Genomic DNA, 12,607 nt, shown 5'->3' with positions numbered 1-12,607 from the left:
TTCACAAATTCACTAAAAACAAAGATTACTGTAGAAATTAATTCAAATAGCATAGCATATTAAAGTGCATTATAGATAGTTTATAAAAATGTAGTATAGTCCCACTCAGTGTCCATGAATAGATATTTTACAACAATTTATTTTAATTTGTTTAATGTACAAGTTATCTTATTTTCAAAATGGCTGCGCCCATGAATTATCACAATCTTTGGCAAACATGTTCGTCACTGTTTGAAATGATCTTGATTGTGTATGACAGCATTCAATTTGATCTTAATTAGTTGATACTGCAAAATATATTTCTTTAAAAATCCAAATTCTCGCTAAATTGCCTACGGACTTGTTATGTTCAAAATAAGATATGGATAACATGGAGGAGATTGATACTGCACCGGTTCACGCGTTTTCAAATCTCAAGAGAATTCTCTCAAATGCAGAAGTTTCGAAAATTGAACTGATAGAGGAAATCCAAGTACTCACTGAAAAAATGAAGGACCCGACAGAGAGGTACGCTACTTTGATATAACATGCACCATCTAATTTATTTATTTTTAATTCATTTACTTTAATTAAATCTTGTTCAGTGTTATAACATGGCTTTTTAATGAGTAGGTATAGATTAAAATTTACCTTATGTCGTTTAACTGGAGGTTTACTCAGCAATCTGGGAACTCATAAACTAAGGAACATATATAAAATTGCATGTTTGCAAGCTTCAGATCTTCTTAACACAGGCCTCCAAAATAGCTGGTTCGCCTGAATGTACAGAACAACATGATCATATAACAGCTCTATAGGGATTTAATGATGGACCAGACCGAGATTTGAACCTGGGACCCCAGGGGCTCTACCAAACTGAGCTATCTGTGCCAGTATTTGAACTGGTTTGACCGTCATTTCCTCCCCCTTAAATAGTATTCACCCTCAAAGATCATCCCAGGCTAATTCCCCCAGAAAGGTTTAACCTGTTTGTTGCGGGAGTTTGCATGGCACCTAATGTAAAGGGTTGGGAGAATTATTGACGGACCAGACCAAGATTCAAACCCAAGTCCCCTGATTCTCTAGTCAGGTCCTCTACCAAGTGAGCTACACCTGGTGCTGATATTCAAACTGGTCTGACCATCAAAAATGTATGACTCCTGCATAATGAACAATACTTTTAGTCTTTTATCATGCTACTGATTGGCTGAGCTCAGTTAATACAGGCATGTACACACAATGTGACATAAAATATCTAAATCTATCATCTCTACACTGTAACAATAAAAAAGAATGTTTATTCTTTAAAAAAAGAATAGAACAATATCTTCAAATAATCCTTTAATGCAGTTAATAAGTACCATATGATTTATGTTACATCATTAAAGTTAATTTCCCCAAGATTACTTGTGTATGTTTCTAAAACATTGATTTTTCATTTTCATGATAATTTTGCTAGAGAGAAGATAACAGAAGATGACATCAAAACAGTGGATCAGGTCCTGAGCTATTTTCTGCTCCTGTCAAATACCGATAATATTTCCGCACACAGTGGTTTGACAGACTGTTGTCGATTGTTACGCAATATGTGTGTGCAGTGTACTTCTACGCAAGACAAACTTTTACCATGTATCGAGAAGATCAAATCTGTGATATTGAGTTATACAGATCTTAAGAGAGGGATACACAATACAGAAAGTGAAAGTAGCAGTGTCTTATTTCGATGCATCGTGCAGTTCATTGGTAATAGCATTGTTGGACATCCAAAAAACCAGCAGTACGTGTGGGATAATTTCCAAGATGAACTAAGGTATGTTATGATACTGTAGTTTAGTAGGCCTAATGCAAAATTATATAGAGATGTAGGGTTTTTTTTTTATTTATCCAATCTCAATGACAAAATCAAAGCTCATATCATTGCTCTTTTGTTTCTCCTTTTATATTATTCTAAACCTTCAGTGACTTTTTGAATTATGGAGATGACAAATTGACAACCTACACATGCATGGTCTATCACAACTGTCTGAGGGGACTTCTTGACAAGAAGTCAGTGATGGATGTAGAGCATTGTGGGAAAATACTCTGTGATGTAGTCCAATCAACTGTAGACAAGGAGTCAGAATATGGGTAAGTACACGTTCATAGAAAAAAAAAACGGTCATGTATTAAAAAAAAATTTATTTATCTAATGTATGCATGAAGTTAACCAGAAAAGGCAAATCTGTGGCCCAAATTATGATAGATGGAGTTTGATTTCAAAACTCTTTTAAAAGGATTAGAACAAGTGTGCAATGAAAACTATAATTTGATATTTCATTTGCACATGCAGTTACTTTTTGCGTATCAACTACATGCCATTTAATTGCTGTTTAGCATGGTTCAAAACCATACAGTTTTGAAGTCAACATTTATCTAAAGTGATCGAATTTTAATTTTTGGGGATGAAAGTTAAAAAGATAAGTTATTACTGTATGTTTATAGAGTTTCTGGTGATAAACTTTTAAAACTAAAAGGAATTGTTGTATTAAAGATTGTTACTGTCTCCGTTATTTTCAGATTATACGTAGTGGAAGATTGTTTAGAAGTAGATGGGACACTGGCTGAGGCAGACACAGTGTTGTCGGACCATGAAATGTAAATCTATACTGCAGTGATTGTAAATACATGTACTCTCAGTGATTGAATGTTTTCATTCATTGAATATAAAGAAAAGTTGTTCTTAAAACTTAAGATATACTATGTAACATTTATTAAGGTACAACAAGTCTTTTGAATAGAAAAGCAAGATAAAAAGAAAACTACAAGATTTGACCTAGCTAGACTTCAAATACATTATTTCATACAATATGAGATTATCTTCACATTTATTTTTCTGGTGAATTTAATTATAGAAATATTATATATTAAATATGAACTTGTTAATTTTAGATGTTTTTTAGTAGTTGTACATTAGTAAGGCTTTTGCTTTCAGTTTATTTGTCCTTGAAATTTTTATAAACGAACTGAAAAAGTTGCCACGGAACTCTGATGTATCAAAGAGCAGCACACATCCCTCGCTGGGAAACTTGAAGTACCTAGTGACCCAGGTCGCCACTCATGCCACCGCCATCCTCAACATAGTAGAGCAGAAAATAGAAACTGTAAGTGGCTCCTTTGTACACATGTAGCTGGAAAAATTTATATTTTAACTCAGGCCCTGCTGTCACCAACTTTCCGTTTGTCAATACTCAGCCACGATCAAGTCGTGTTGAGAACAAGTGATTTGAAAATTTTGGTGATGACTGGGCCTTAAGCTTTTGTAGATGTATACTTTACAAAAGTTTAGATTTAGCTATCTAGAACAAAAATGGCTTTCTACAATGATATTTGAAGTCCTAATATTAATTAGAGTACATGCAGTTTCATGGGGGAGTTTAAATAACTTTTTGAAGTGAAAAGTATAAATTAAATATTTTCTTAATTTGTTTCAAGAATCCGCACATCATTGTCAAACAGATAGAGATTCTAGGACTAGCTTCTTCCCTCCACAATCTGTATGGAGAACTCCAGAATGAGGCTGACCTTTTGACAACATGCTTATGTAGGTATCACTTTACATCATTTTTAAACATTTATATATAGGTCACCTGAATCGCTAATACTGTGGAATCATTTTAATTTGTAAGAACCAATTTTCATGGATTGTCATTTTTTTCCAAAAAAAATGGTTCACTCATGGAATTACTTGTATGTATACAGTATGAGATTGTTTTATAATTTGTTGGGGATTTTGATTTTAATTTTTGAATTTCGAAGTAATGTTATCTTCCTAGAGATGATGTTTACTTGATATTTAGTTAATTTATACATGTATATCAAGTAAATGGATATTCATATACCCTCGGTAACGGCTCTAAAGGAGAAGAGGGTATAGGGCCTACTGTTTTGCCCTTGTGTGTCCCTCTGTGTGTCTGTCTGTAACAAATTTCCATCAAAGATTTCTCATTAACTATTGATTGCAGATAGTTGAAATTTTAACACACTCTTTGTTTAGGTATGCAATATGGTAGGATTTATTTTTTAACAAATTTGACCTCCTGTTTAATGTTAACTTTGCTAATTTTGCTATATTCACATCAAAGCAAGGGTATCACTAGTGAGCATTAATTAGCTCACAGATATCTTGTTACGTTTTTTTTAGTAATTAGCTAATTTACAAAGTATTTTTAATTAGAATCTATGGACTCTGACTGAAACAAAATGTGGATTTTAACAGATTTGCTCCACAGCATCCACCGACTGGGTAAATGTGGAGATAACGTGTTCAGTAGTGTGGAGAAAGTGACGGAAGCCCAAAAGGTGGATGTTCATCATCCAGCTTACGGTCTGAAGAAGGACATCATCCGCCTACTGGCTAATCTGGTACACGAACATAAAGCAAACCAAGACAAGGTTAGCCATTTAAATATGTACAGGCATATCTGCATTCAAGTTCTTATATGAATTCAAAATATATTTCATATTTACAAGATCAATGTAGCTATCTAGGGATTATCAAATCTTTTTAATAATTTCAAAATGAAATTTTCTTAAAAGAAGCTAACTTAAAAGAATATCAATATCCATGTACACTATACAATGTTGTTCATTTGTAAAGAGAAAAAAAATGACAACAGGCACTTTTAACGTACATATACATGTATATATATTCCATGTACTCATTTACTTAAATTTTACACCCTCCTCCCCCACCATGTTTAATTCAGAAAATTTATTCAGAATTAGCAAACAATGAATATATAGATACAATTATTTTTTTTTCTTAAATTATTGTGTTTAAATTATCATTACAAAGAAATAGTTTAACATTTAAATGGGTTATATTTAATATGTAAAGATGTATTTTCACAATATATTTTCATTTTACAACTAAACATATTCCTTGAAATGAGTCATTATGATTAGTTTACAACTGAGATAGCTTTGCTGTAACGATTCATTTTTATATTTGTTAGATAATATGTAAGTGTAACACAGTTGAACTTTTTATATTTTTTACTTATCAATTACATGTATGTCACTAGCAAACCAAACTTTTTTCTTGGATACATCCCAAGGATATTGTTAACTAGTCTCTTAAATTTTTGTGATATTTATTAATTTGATACAATTTATAAATTGTTTATGTATAAAAATTTTTACAAACCTTAATCAATCCGTAAAAGAGCAGATAATCTGAGAAAAAGACTGTGCACCATTAACAGGAAGGAGTTGTCTCCCGTGTGACAGCCAAATGTTCTCAATGCTCTTCTACTTTTCTCCAAGTTTTTTTTAGATATTTGAATTGTTTATTAATCTGTTATACATTTGTCAATATATACCTGTTCTTTTACTTATTTGAATGGAGAGAGAGAGAGAGAGAGAGAGAGAGAGAGAGAGAGAGAGAGAGAGAGAGAGAGAGGCAAGATAGACAAATAACAAAATAACATCATTCAAGGACTCAAAATTTAAACATCTTCTTTTACGAAGTTTAATTTTACAATAAAAACATTCTTTGGTGTTTCATGTGGGCTATAAAGGCAGCGATCATTTCAGGCAAAAGTAACATATTTACAAAATTACTGTTTAATTGTACCCCCTGTCTTCTCTCATCCATATAAAAATAGGAAAAAATACGTAAATGGTATATAAAATGTTATATCGGCACTCCTCGGCCAATTCCTACTGCGAAGACATATGATGTTATTGGCCGAGGTTTGTCGAATGATGGAAGATCGGAAGTCATTCGTTGAGTCTGAGCAGTCTGTGCTTTCATTGCATCACTGCAGCTACAATTGAATGAAATAGAAAAATAGAATAGAAAAAAAAAACCCAAGTAAAAAAAAAACACATGTTCACATTATTTATTATAATGAGAAAATAGTACGTATCATGAATATATATATTGACTATATAAACATATAACTGTATTCCCCATGCATTTTCATTGTTAAAGCTTATGCAATACTTGCACAGTCATAGAAAGTAGTAACCAGACGTTAATTTGGAGACGAAGAATTTTACAAAATAATACTTTTCTATTTAATTATGGGAAACAAATGATTTCAGTAATAAGTGAAACACTAAACTGGTGACTGAAAAAATATGGTTTGAATTATCATATCGTGCAGACACATTTATTTACCATTATTTAGCACCCTTTCTGTGTAAATTTTTAGTATGTGTATATCAAATAACGTTTCCTAAATACATCATTAGGTCATGCAAAGTTTTTAAAAGTTTTCAGAAATTCTAAGAAAATTGTTAAATTATTTTTTTAAGTGTCACTGACGATCTTTTAACATGATTTTAGCCGCCATCTAGTTCTATATAACAGATATTAAAAGTGCACAAGTTTGTGGAAACAAAGTTCTCACAGTGTCATTTCGCTGAATTGCATGTCTCTAGATCCAGGTTAAGTGACCTTAACTCGTTAATTCTAACTCGCATAAATTTTCTGAGCTTTTTTAGATCTAAAACTTCATAATCACCTGTTTTCTCACCCTGGGTTAGCTGGGTGTTTGATCTGGCTCATTTTAATTCTTTATTTGGACAAGCTACATGTTTGATCTCGGAACATATTATTTCTAACAAAGCATTTAATTTTCTTTTGACACAGGTGAGAGAAATGGATGGCTTGCCGCTTATTTTAGATCAAACGAACATCGATGCTCGAAATCCATGTATCCTTGGCTATAAATACCTACACATGACCAGTTCTAAACACTTATGAAAGCACCCAATTAAAAAAATGTATTCATCTATCGGAAAACCAAAATGGCAATGGTGCTTTTCGTTTAATACGTATTTCTAGTACTGTAACAGCAAACGAACTTTTGCATCCATTTTTATTTTGGATGAGAGGTGTAGTTTTCGTAATATATGCAAAATGGCATGAACTATTTCAGCCGCCATAATACTGTAACAGCACTATCTTTAATTATATAACTTCATATTCCTATTACAAGTTTTCAAATAGTGTTTTTATCACCAAATTCTGCAATATGCAATGATAAACTTTGACATTAAGGAAAGACTAAAGTTTTAAAGGACTTGGTTCTGAATGCATTGAACAAGGTGAATTGAATGTATGTTTCTTTTCTGCATCTTATAACCATTACAGATGTTTTATGCTTTAGAATTAATAACATCTCCCACAACCCAATGTGGATTGAGGCGATGTGAATCATAATGCAATATTTTACCGACATTTTGAGACATAAAGTCCAGGAGTTAAAACAGTATTCTATAAAACGAATACTGTTAACTGAAGTCATATTTTTTCAATCTCTAAAAATGAAATCTACGCCGTTTTTATCACTTTCTGTTTGTTGTTTTTCTTTGCGTAACGTTAGCATTGCTGTTGTTAAAAGGCCCACATACCCGTCTCTGTTTTGTATGGCGACTAGTGTGGTCTTTTTTTATGGTGTTCACCTGGTTAACCAAATATGTTCTTTGGGGTGAACAGGAATTATTTCTCAATAACTGAGATCGTGCATTTCTAACACATGTTTTCAATGTTTCCGAGTTTATCAGAACCTAATGATTATCTCGTTGGAGTCATTATATTTCCATGCTTGTAGCATCAGTCAGGTAAAGCGTTGTCATAGTTTGTACCTGAATATTTTACAAATTGCGTACCCGACATCATTTATTTTTTCTGGGCTGTCAGAAATTTCTCCCCGTCGTAGTGGATACCAGTTTGAATGTCGCATGGAGGGGGTGGTATCTAAACAAAACAAAAATGTCACTTAACACAACTTGCAGACATCTCTCAGTGGGCGATTCTCGCCATCCACAACCTGTGCAAAAATAACGCTGAGAACCAAAAACTGTTGTCTGACCTGAAAATACAAGGAGTTTGCAACAAGTCCGCCGTTATTGAGGAGCTCGGGATCGAGGTGCAACTGAAGGATGGCAAAGTGTCTGTGAAGCCGAAAACACAGGATAGGTGATCATGCGCGGATAAAAAAAAACCAACACTTTTCTTTGGTGGGATGGGGGGGGGGTCCAAAGAGTAATTGTGTTGACCAGGAACGGTGGATCAGAGATTTTTTTTGGTAATTTTATTACATGTATGGGGATTTATTAAGTTTGAATTCTCCGGGGGAGTCGGGATTAGATCCGCGCATGACTGATCAATCTTTTATCATCGATACATTGACCTGTTTCGCGCTGATCGAAAATTACATCTCATGTTGACGTATGCCAGTATCTTATTGTTACAGGAAGTGTTAGTTTTTTAAAAAATAAATCACAGTGAATATATAATACAGATGTTGTTTATTTTTAAAGAAAAGTTTTGAATTATCTATTCCTTTGCGATATTAACTTGTCTTTATAAATACTTTCCTATACTGTCTTATAAGTTTCCTCTGAAAATATGAAAATACGATGTGATAAGAGAATTTATAATGTATTATCTAAGCAGACAATGCAAACAACAGCTCTAGCTTTCATCATGTCAATAACCAGGAAGCTGTTAGATACAAAATGTATATTTCTGCACTGGTTGTAAGGGGAAGGTGTTGTCCCTTGATCAACATAAACTGAAATCCATTGTAATTGACATTCCAATTGATTGCATTAATACCGGGAAGTCTGTATTATACCGATTGCAGAAATTCGGTTGATGTCATTTTTTTATATAGTAATTTAGCGCCGTTGCTCCGTTTTCTAACCTTGTTCGTTTAATCCTTTAATCCCATGTACATCATTTAAGTGCAGTCCTTGGACGGATTAACATGTTTTTTTAGTGATAACTACGGCTTGCCGTAAGAATTAGGGCAAACGGGTACCTGTAGTAAAAAAAAAAACTCTTGGAACTATGTATTGCTAAAAAAGAAGCGTTTACCAATTACCACCTATTTTTTGTTATACACAGCTTACTGAAATACAGAAATTTAGCAATCGACCCTTTATTTTGATAAGATTTTCCCCGAAAAGAACTATAAATCTAAATCTTAGTCCTTAATCTTTATAATTATAGGTTGTTGGGTTTGAACCAAGATATGATATTTCAAGGGCATTTTATTATCATTTGCAACACCAAGTTTTTTTTTTTTTTGCAAAGTCATGTCAATTTCCCATCGTCTGTGCTTTGTCACTGGGTGATGGATTTGAAACGAGATGCATCAAATTTGTATTCTACAATGTAAGTGGAATGTTATGAGCGAATGCAAATGAGCGAGAATTCTCTTATTCCATACATTTCTGGTCGCTGATATGTGATGAATGTATATTTCGTGTTTTATCATTTTATTTGAAAATATGCTTATATTTGTAATTTAGAAATGATTTATTGTTGGTTATTACAAGATGAAGTGATGCTTATTAGATTAAAAAAAGACTTGTTTTTCGAAATTCGCCAAAACGTAAACAAAACAATTGAGACATTTTGCTTTTTTCAACGATTGAGTGAAATAAGTTTAAATGAGTTGATATTTATTTTTTTAAAAATTGGTTTTCAAAGTCGTGAATGATAATATTGAAAATGTCCTCTGATTATTGCTATTTTTAGAATTGCAAAAAATTTCATTATTAGTACATATGTACTTTTTGTACCCACTCACTTTATTGAATGTATATTTATCGCATCACTTCTTTGAATAAAAATTATTCAGATATTGATTACAACAGAGCAATTGAAATATCTTTAAGTTCCGGCACGTAGCATCAGAGGGGGCCAGGGGGGGGGGGGGGGGGGGCTTGCCCCCCACTTTTTCTCGCAGCAACAATATTTTTAAAATTTACATATAAAAAATTGAATTACCATGGAGTTGCCCCCTCCCCCCCCCCCCCCAACTTTTTTGGAGGATGTAAAAAATTGATATGGATGTATTAGGATTTTGAAGAATTTTGGAAAGACTTATTTCCCTTTTTTTTTTTTTTTTTTTGCTTGTCAAGATTTTTTGGATGAGTCTGCCCCCCCCCCCTTTCAAAAACGATGCTACGTGCCTGAAGTTATTTAATCCAAATCCGCAAATCAAATGCAATTTATATGTAACAAAATAGAAAATGTGCACGGAAATTATTTATACATTGTAAAAATATGGAAATTTTAGCTTGATGACGAGTGTGTATATAGTGAGAATTATTTATACATGTACTGATGCGAACCAAGGGATGGCTTGTTCACAACCGTACCAAAGAACCTCGTATGCAGATAAACTCAGACCAGTTATTTAGAATCGCTTGAAGTAGTTCTCCTGCTGTGAGCTTTGTGCCGAATATAGAAATGATTCCATTCTTGTCCACGATATATCCAATTTTTACTATGAGATAAACTGCACATTGTTGACGTCACCGCTACATGCATCAATAGCCAATCGATGCCATTTCTACAAAGATGACGTTTTCATGACTCGCTGGTGTTGGTTTTTGTATTTCTAATCTTTATTTACGAATTTCAAGAGTGTTTAAATGCTTCAAAATTGAATTTTAGGACTAAATATCCATTTCTTTTAAAACCTGAAAGCAAATAAGACTTTAGTACTCATCAGTTACATTGTACATGAACTTAAGTATTTTATTTTTCGCTACACTTTTTATGAGTAATTATGAAGAGAAAATAGAGCGAATTTCTTAACACTTGTCAAAGACTGGGGCAAACATATAACATTTGTGGCTGTTAGTATTACGAGATAAATAGAAACAGGATTCCTAGAGACCCTTATACCACACAAACGATTAAATGCCATGAAAAAGAAATTCACACTTGTTGAAGCTATGAAATGCGAGATTTGATATAATGTTCCCAGCGAATGATACAATGTTCGATGTGGTAGTTCCTCTAGCTCAAGAAGTTGCACGAACTGTTTCGTATGCCACAATTTCATTTGAGGTGATCTTCTACATTTTTTTTAAAATATAAATTGCTTTGCCTAATATGTAAATGCAAAATTAATGTTCAATTCATGCTTTTTGTGCTCTTAAGTAGTTTTATTGTGTAATTTATATTTTTGGTCATAGTGGAAAAGGTACAAAGTACATTATAATGGAAATTGTCTAAAATGTTTCAATGGTGGTGCGGTTTATTTAATTTTAATGGTGTTCAGATTTGCTTGGATGTGCATGTCAATACCAGATACAAATATTAAATTTGTTCCTTTAATGATCCCATTAAAGTTTTGACACATCTACAGATATTTTTAATGCAAATTCATATGTTTATAGCTATAAATCAGGAAAGTGTTATTCAAACCAGATATCATCTCTAATAACTTGATCAAAAAATCACCAATGGGTCCATTGTAATGGAAATCTTATGGCGTCATTTACATGAAAACTAGACTTAAATTTTAACTGTGCATTTGCCTTGAAATCTTTATTACCTTGTAAATATGAACAGATCAATTGACCCCACGTTTCGTTCAGTCATTTCATTTTCTCTCTTTGACAACAAAATAAGTACGAAAAGATAAATCATTTAAAATACATTAAGTCACGTGGTTATGATTACGTAAAGTTGATGCCAATAAGACATATATATGCATCTTCGATCTTTGTGTTAATGAAATTTCCAGCGTAATTTGACTTTTACTTAGAAAGAAAAACATATTGGTCTCATGGTTGTAGAAACTTTCGAGAGCCTTTGACACTTTTTACCCGACTTGTGAGAGCCTGCTTCCAATTAAAAAATTGTCTTGGTCGCCAACGTTTGTCTCAGAGAAAGAGTCTATCACTGCCTAATCGCGACAATTTGGATTTACTGAATATGATAACTTGACTCTAATTCAGCTATCGTTGAATGCCAGTAGAAATTTACTTACGATTTCATTTTCAGGTTGTCACATTCTGTGATCTAGAATTACTTGATTTACTTTCGTAATCTGTGACGAAAAACCAAAAAATAATGAAACCAGGTAAAATGCCTATTTTTACACCCCAACAATTTTTATGCAATAAATGCCTTATCAATATTGACAGATTTACATTACAACCTGCATGTATGGCTATTATAACTTTTTGAATGTTTTAAAGAATATCATTGGCGAGTTATGTGATTTTCTTAGTTCTAAAGATATCATTAAGTTTATACATACATACATGTATGTTGTATTTTCTAGTATTTGTCACTTCCAGATCTTATAGTGGCACTTATTCTGAAGATCATTATTTCTAAAAACGCTACATTGTAGCTATGAATGTCTTCTCAGTTCTAGAGGATGTACTAAATCTAGTCACACGGAGTCTTGATACAGGTAGACATGATACGTGTAATAAATGTTTCTTTTAAGTGCATTGCTTTGAAGGACAAAGACATGTAAATAAATTGCAATGATCATTTTTTGGGCAATGAGATCCATGGTCAGCCGCATACATAAACATGGGCAGAATTCGACTGTTATGAGACAACTATATCTGCACAGCATGAGTGTTATGCCCTTTTGACACAAAATCTTCACTCGTTGGTTGTCACAGAAACCACAGTCTTCCTGTGTTTCTGTAGTTACTGTAACCATGTTGATTAAATGAGACAAGTAATCGATTATATATATAACATTGTGACATGTAACATTGTACACTCTTTTGTGGTAATTTGCATAGTACATGTATGTGAATTATAACAATAAGAGAAGCATATCCCGTAGCTTAATTTTTTGAAATG

The 12,607-nt window shown here is 32.9% G+C and overlaps 1 protein-coding gene across 1 annotated transcript; it reads left to right on the top strand.

The window, feature by feature from the left end:
* Positions 1 to 177: 177 nt before the first annotated feature.
* LOC128161604 (ataxin-10-like) lies at positions 178 to 8,268 on the top strand. The gene is made up of 9 exons (XM_052824919.1): positions 178 to 507; positions 1,439 to 1,789; positions 1,939 to 2,106; positions 2,536 to 2,613; positions 2,951 to 3,119; positions 3,451 to 3,559; positions 4,235 to 4,410; positions 6,617 to 6,680; positions 7,765 to 8,268. The coding sequence occupies exons 1-9, from the start codon at positions 362 to 364 to the stop codon at positions 7,950 to 7,952; spliced, it is 1,449 nt and encodes a 482-aa protein (XP_052680879.1). The 5' UTR covers positions 178 to 361; the 3' UTR covers positions 7,953 to 8,268.
* Positions 8,269 to 12,607: the final 4,339 nt, after the last annotated feature.

Source organism: Crassostrea angulata, chromosome 8, assembly GCF_025612915.1.
Source record: "Crassostrea angulata isolate pt1a10 chromosome 8, ASM2561291v2, whole genome shotgun sequence".
Taxonomy (NCBI): Eukaryota; Metazoa; Mollusca; class Bivalvia; order Ostreida; family Ostreidae; genus Magallana; species Magallana angulata.
This window is presented reverse-complemented; position numbering and strand designations above follow the sequence as displayed.

What these genes read in the sequence shown, in the direction of transcription:
- LOC128161604 (XM_052824919.1), top strand. Translation starts at nt 362, where the DNA reads ATGGATAACATGGAGGAGATTGATACTGCACCGGTTCACGCGTTTTCA. An exon ending in AATTTCCAAGATGAACTAAG is followed by an intron (nt 1,790 to 1,938) that starts GTATGTTATGAT and finishes CTAAACCTTCAG; the next exon opens with TGACTTTTTGAATTATGGAG. An exon ending in GTGTTGTCGGACCATGAAAT is followed by an intron (nt 2,614 to 2,950) that starts GTAAATCTATAC and finishes TTTTGCTTTCAG; the next exon opens with TTTATTTGTCCTTGAAATTT.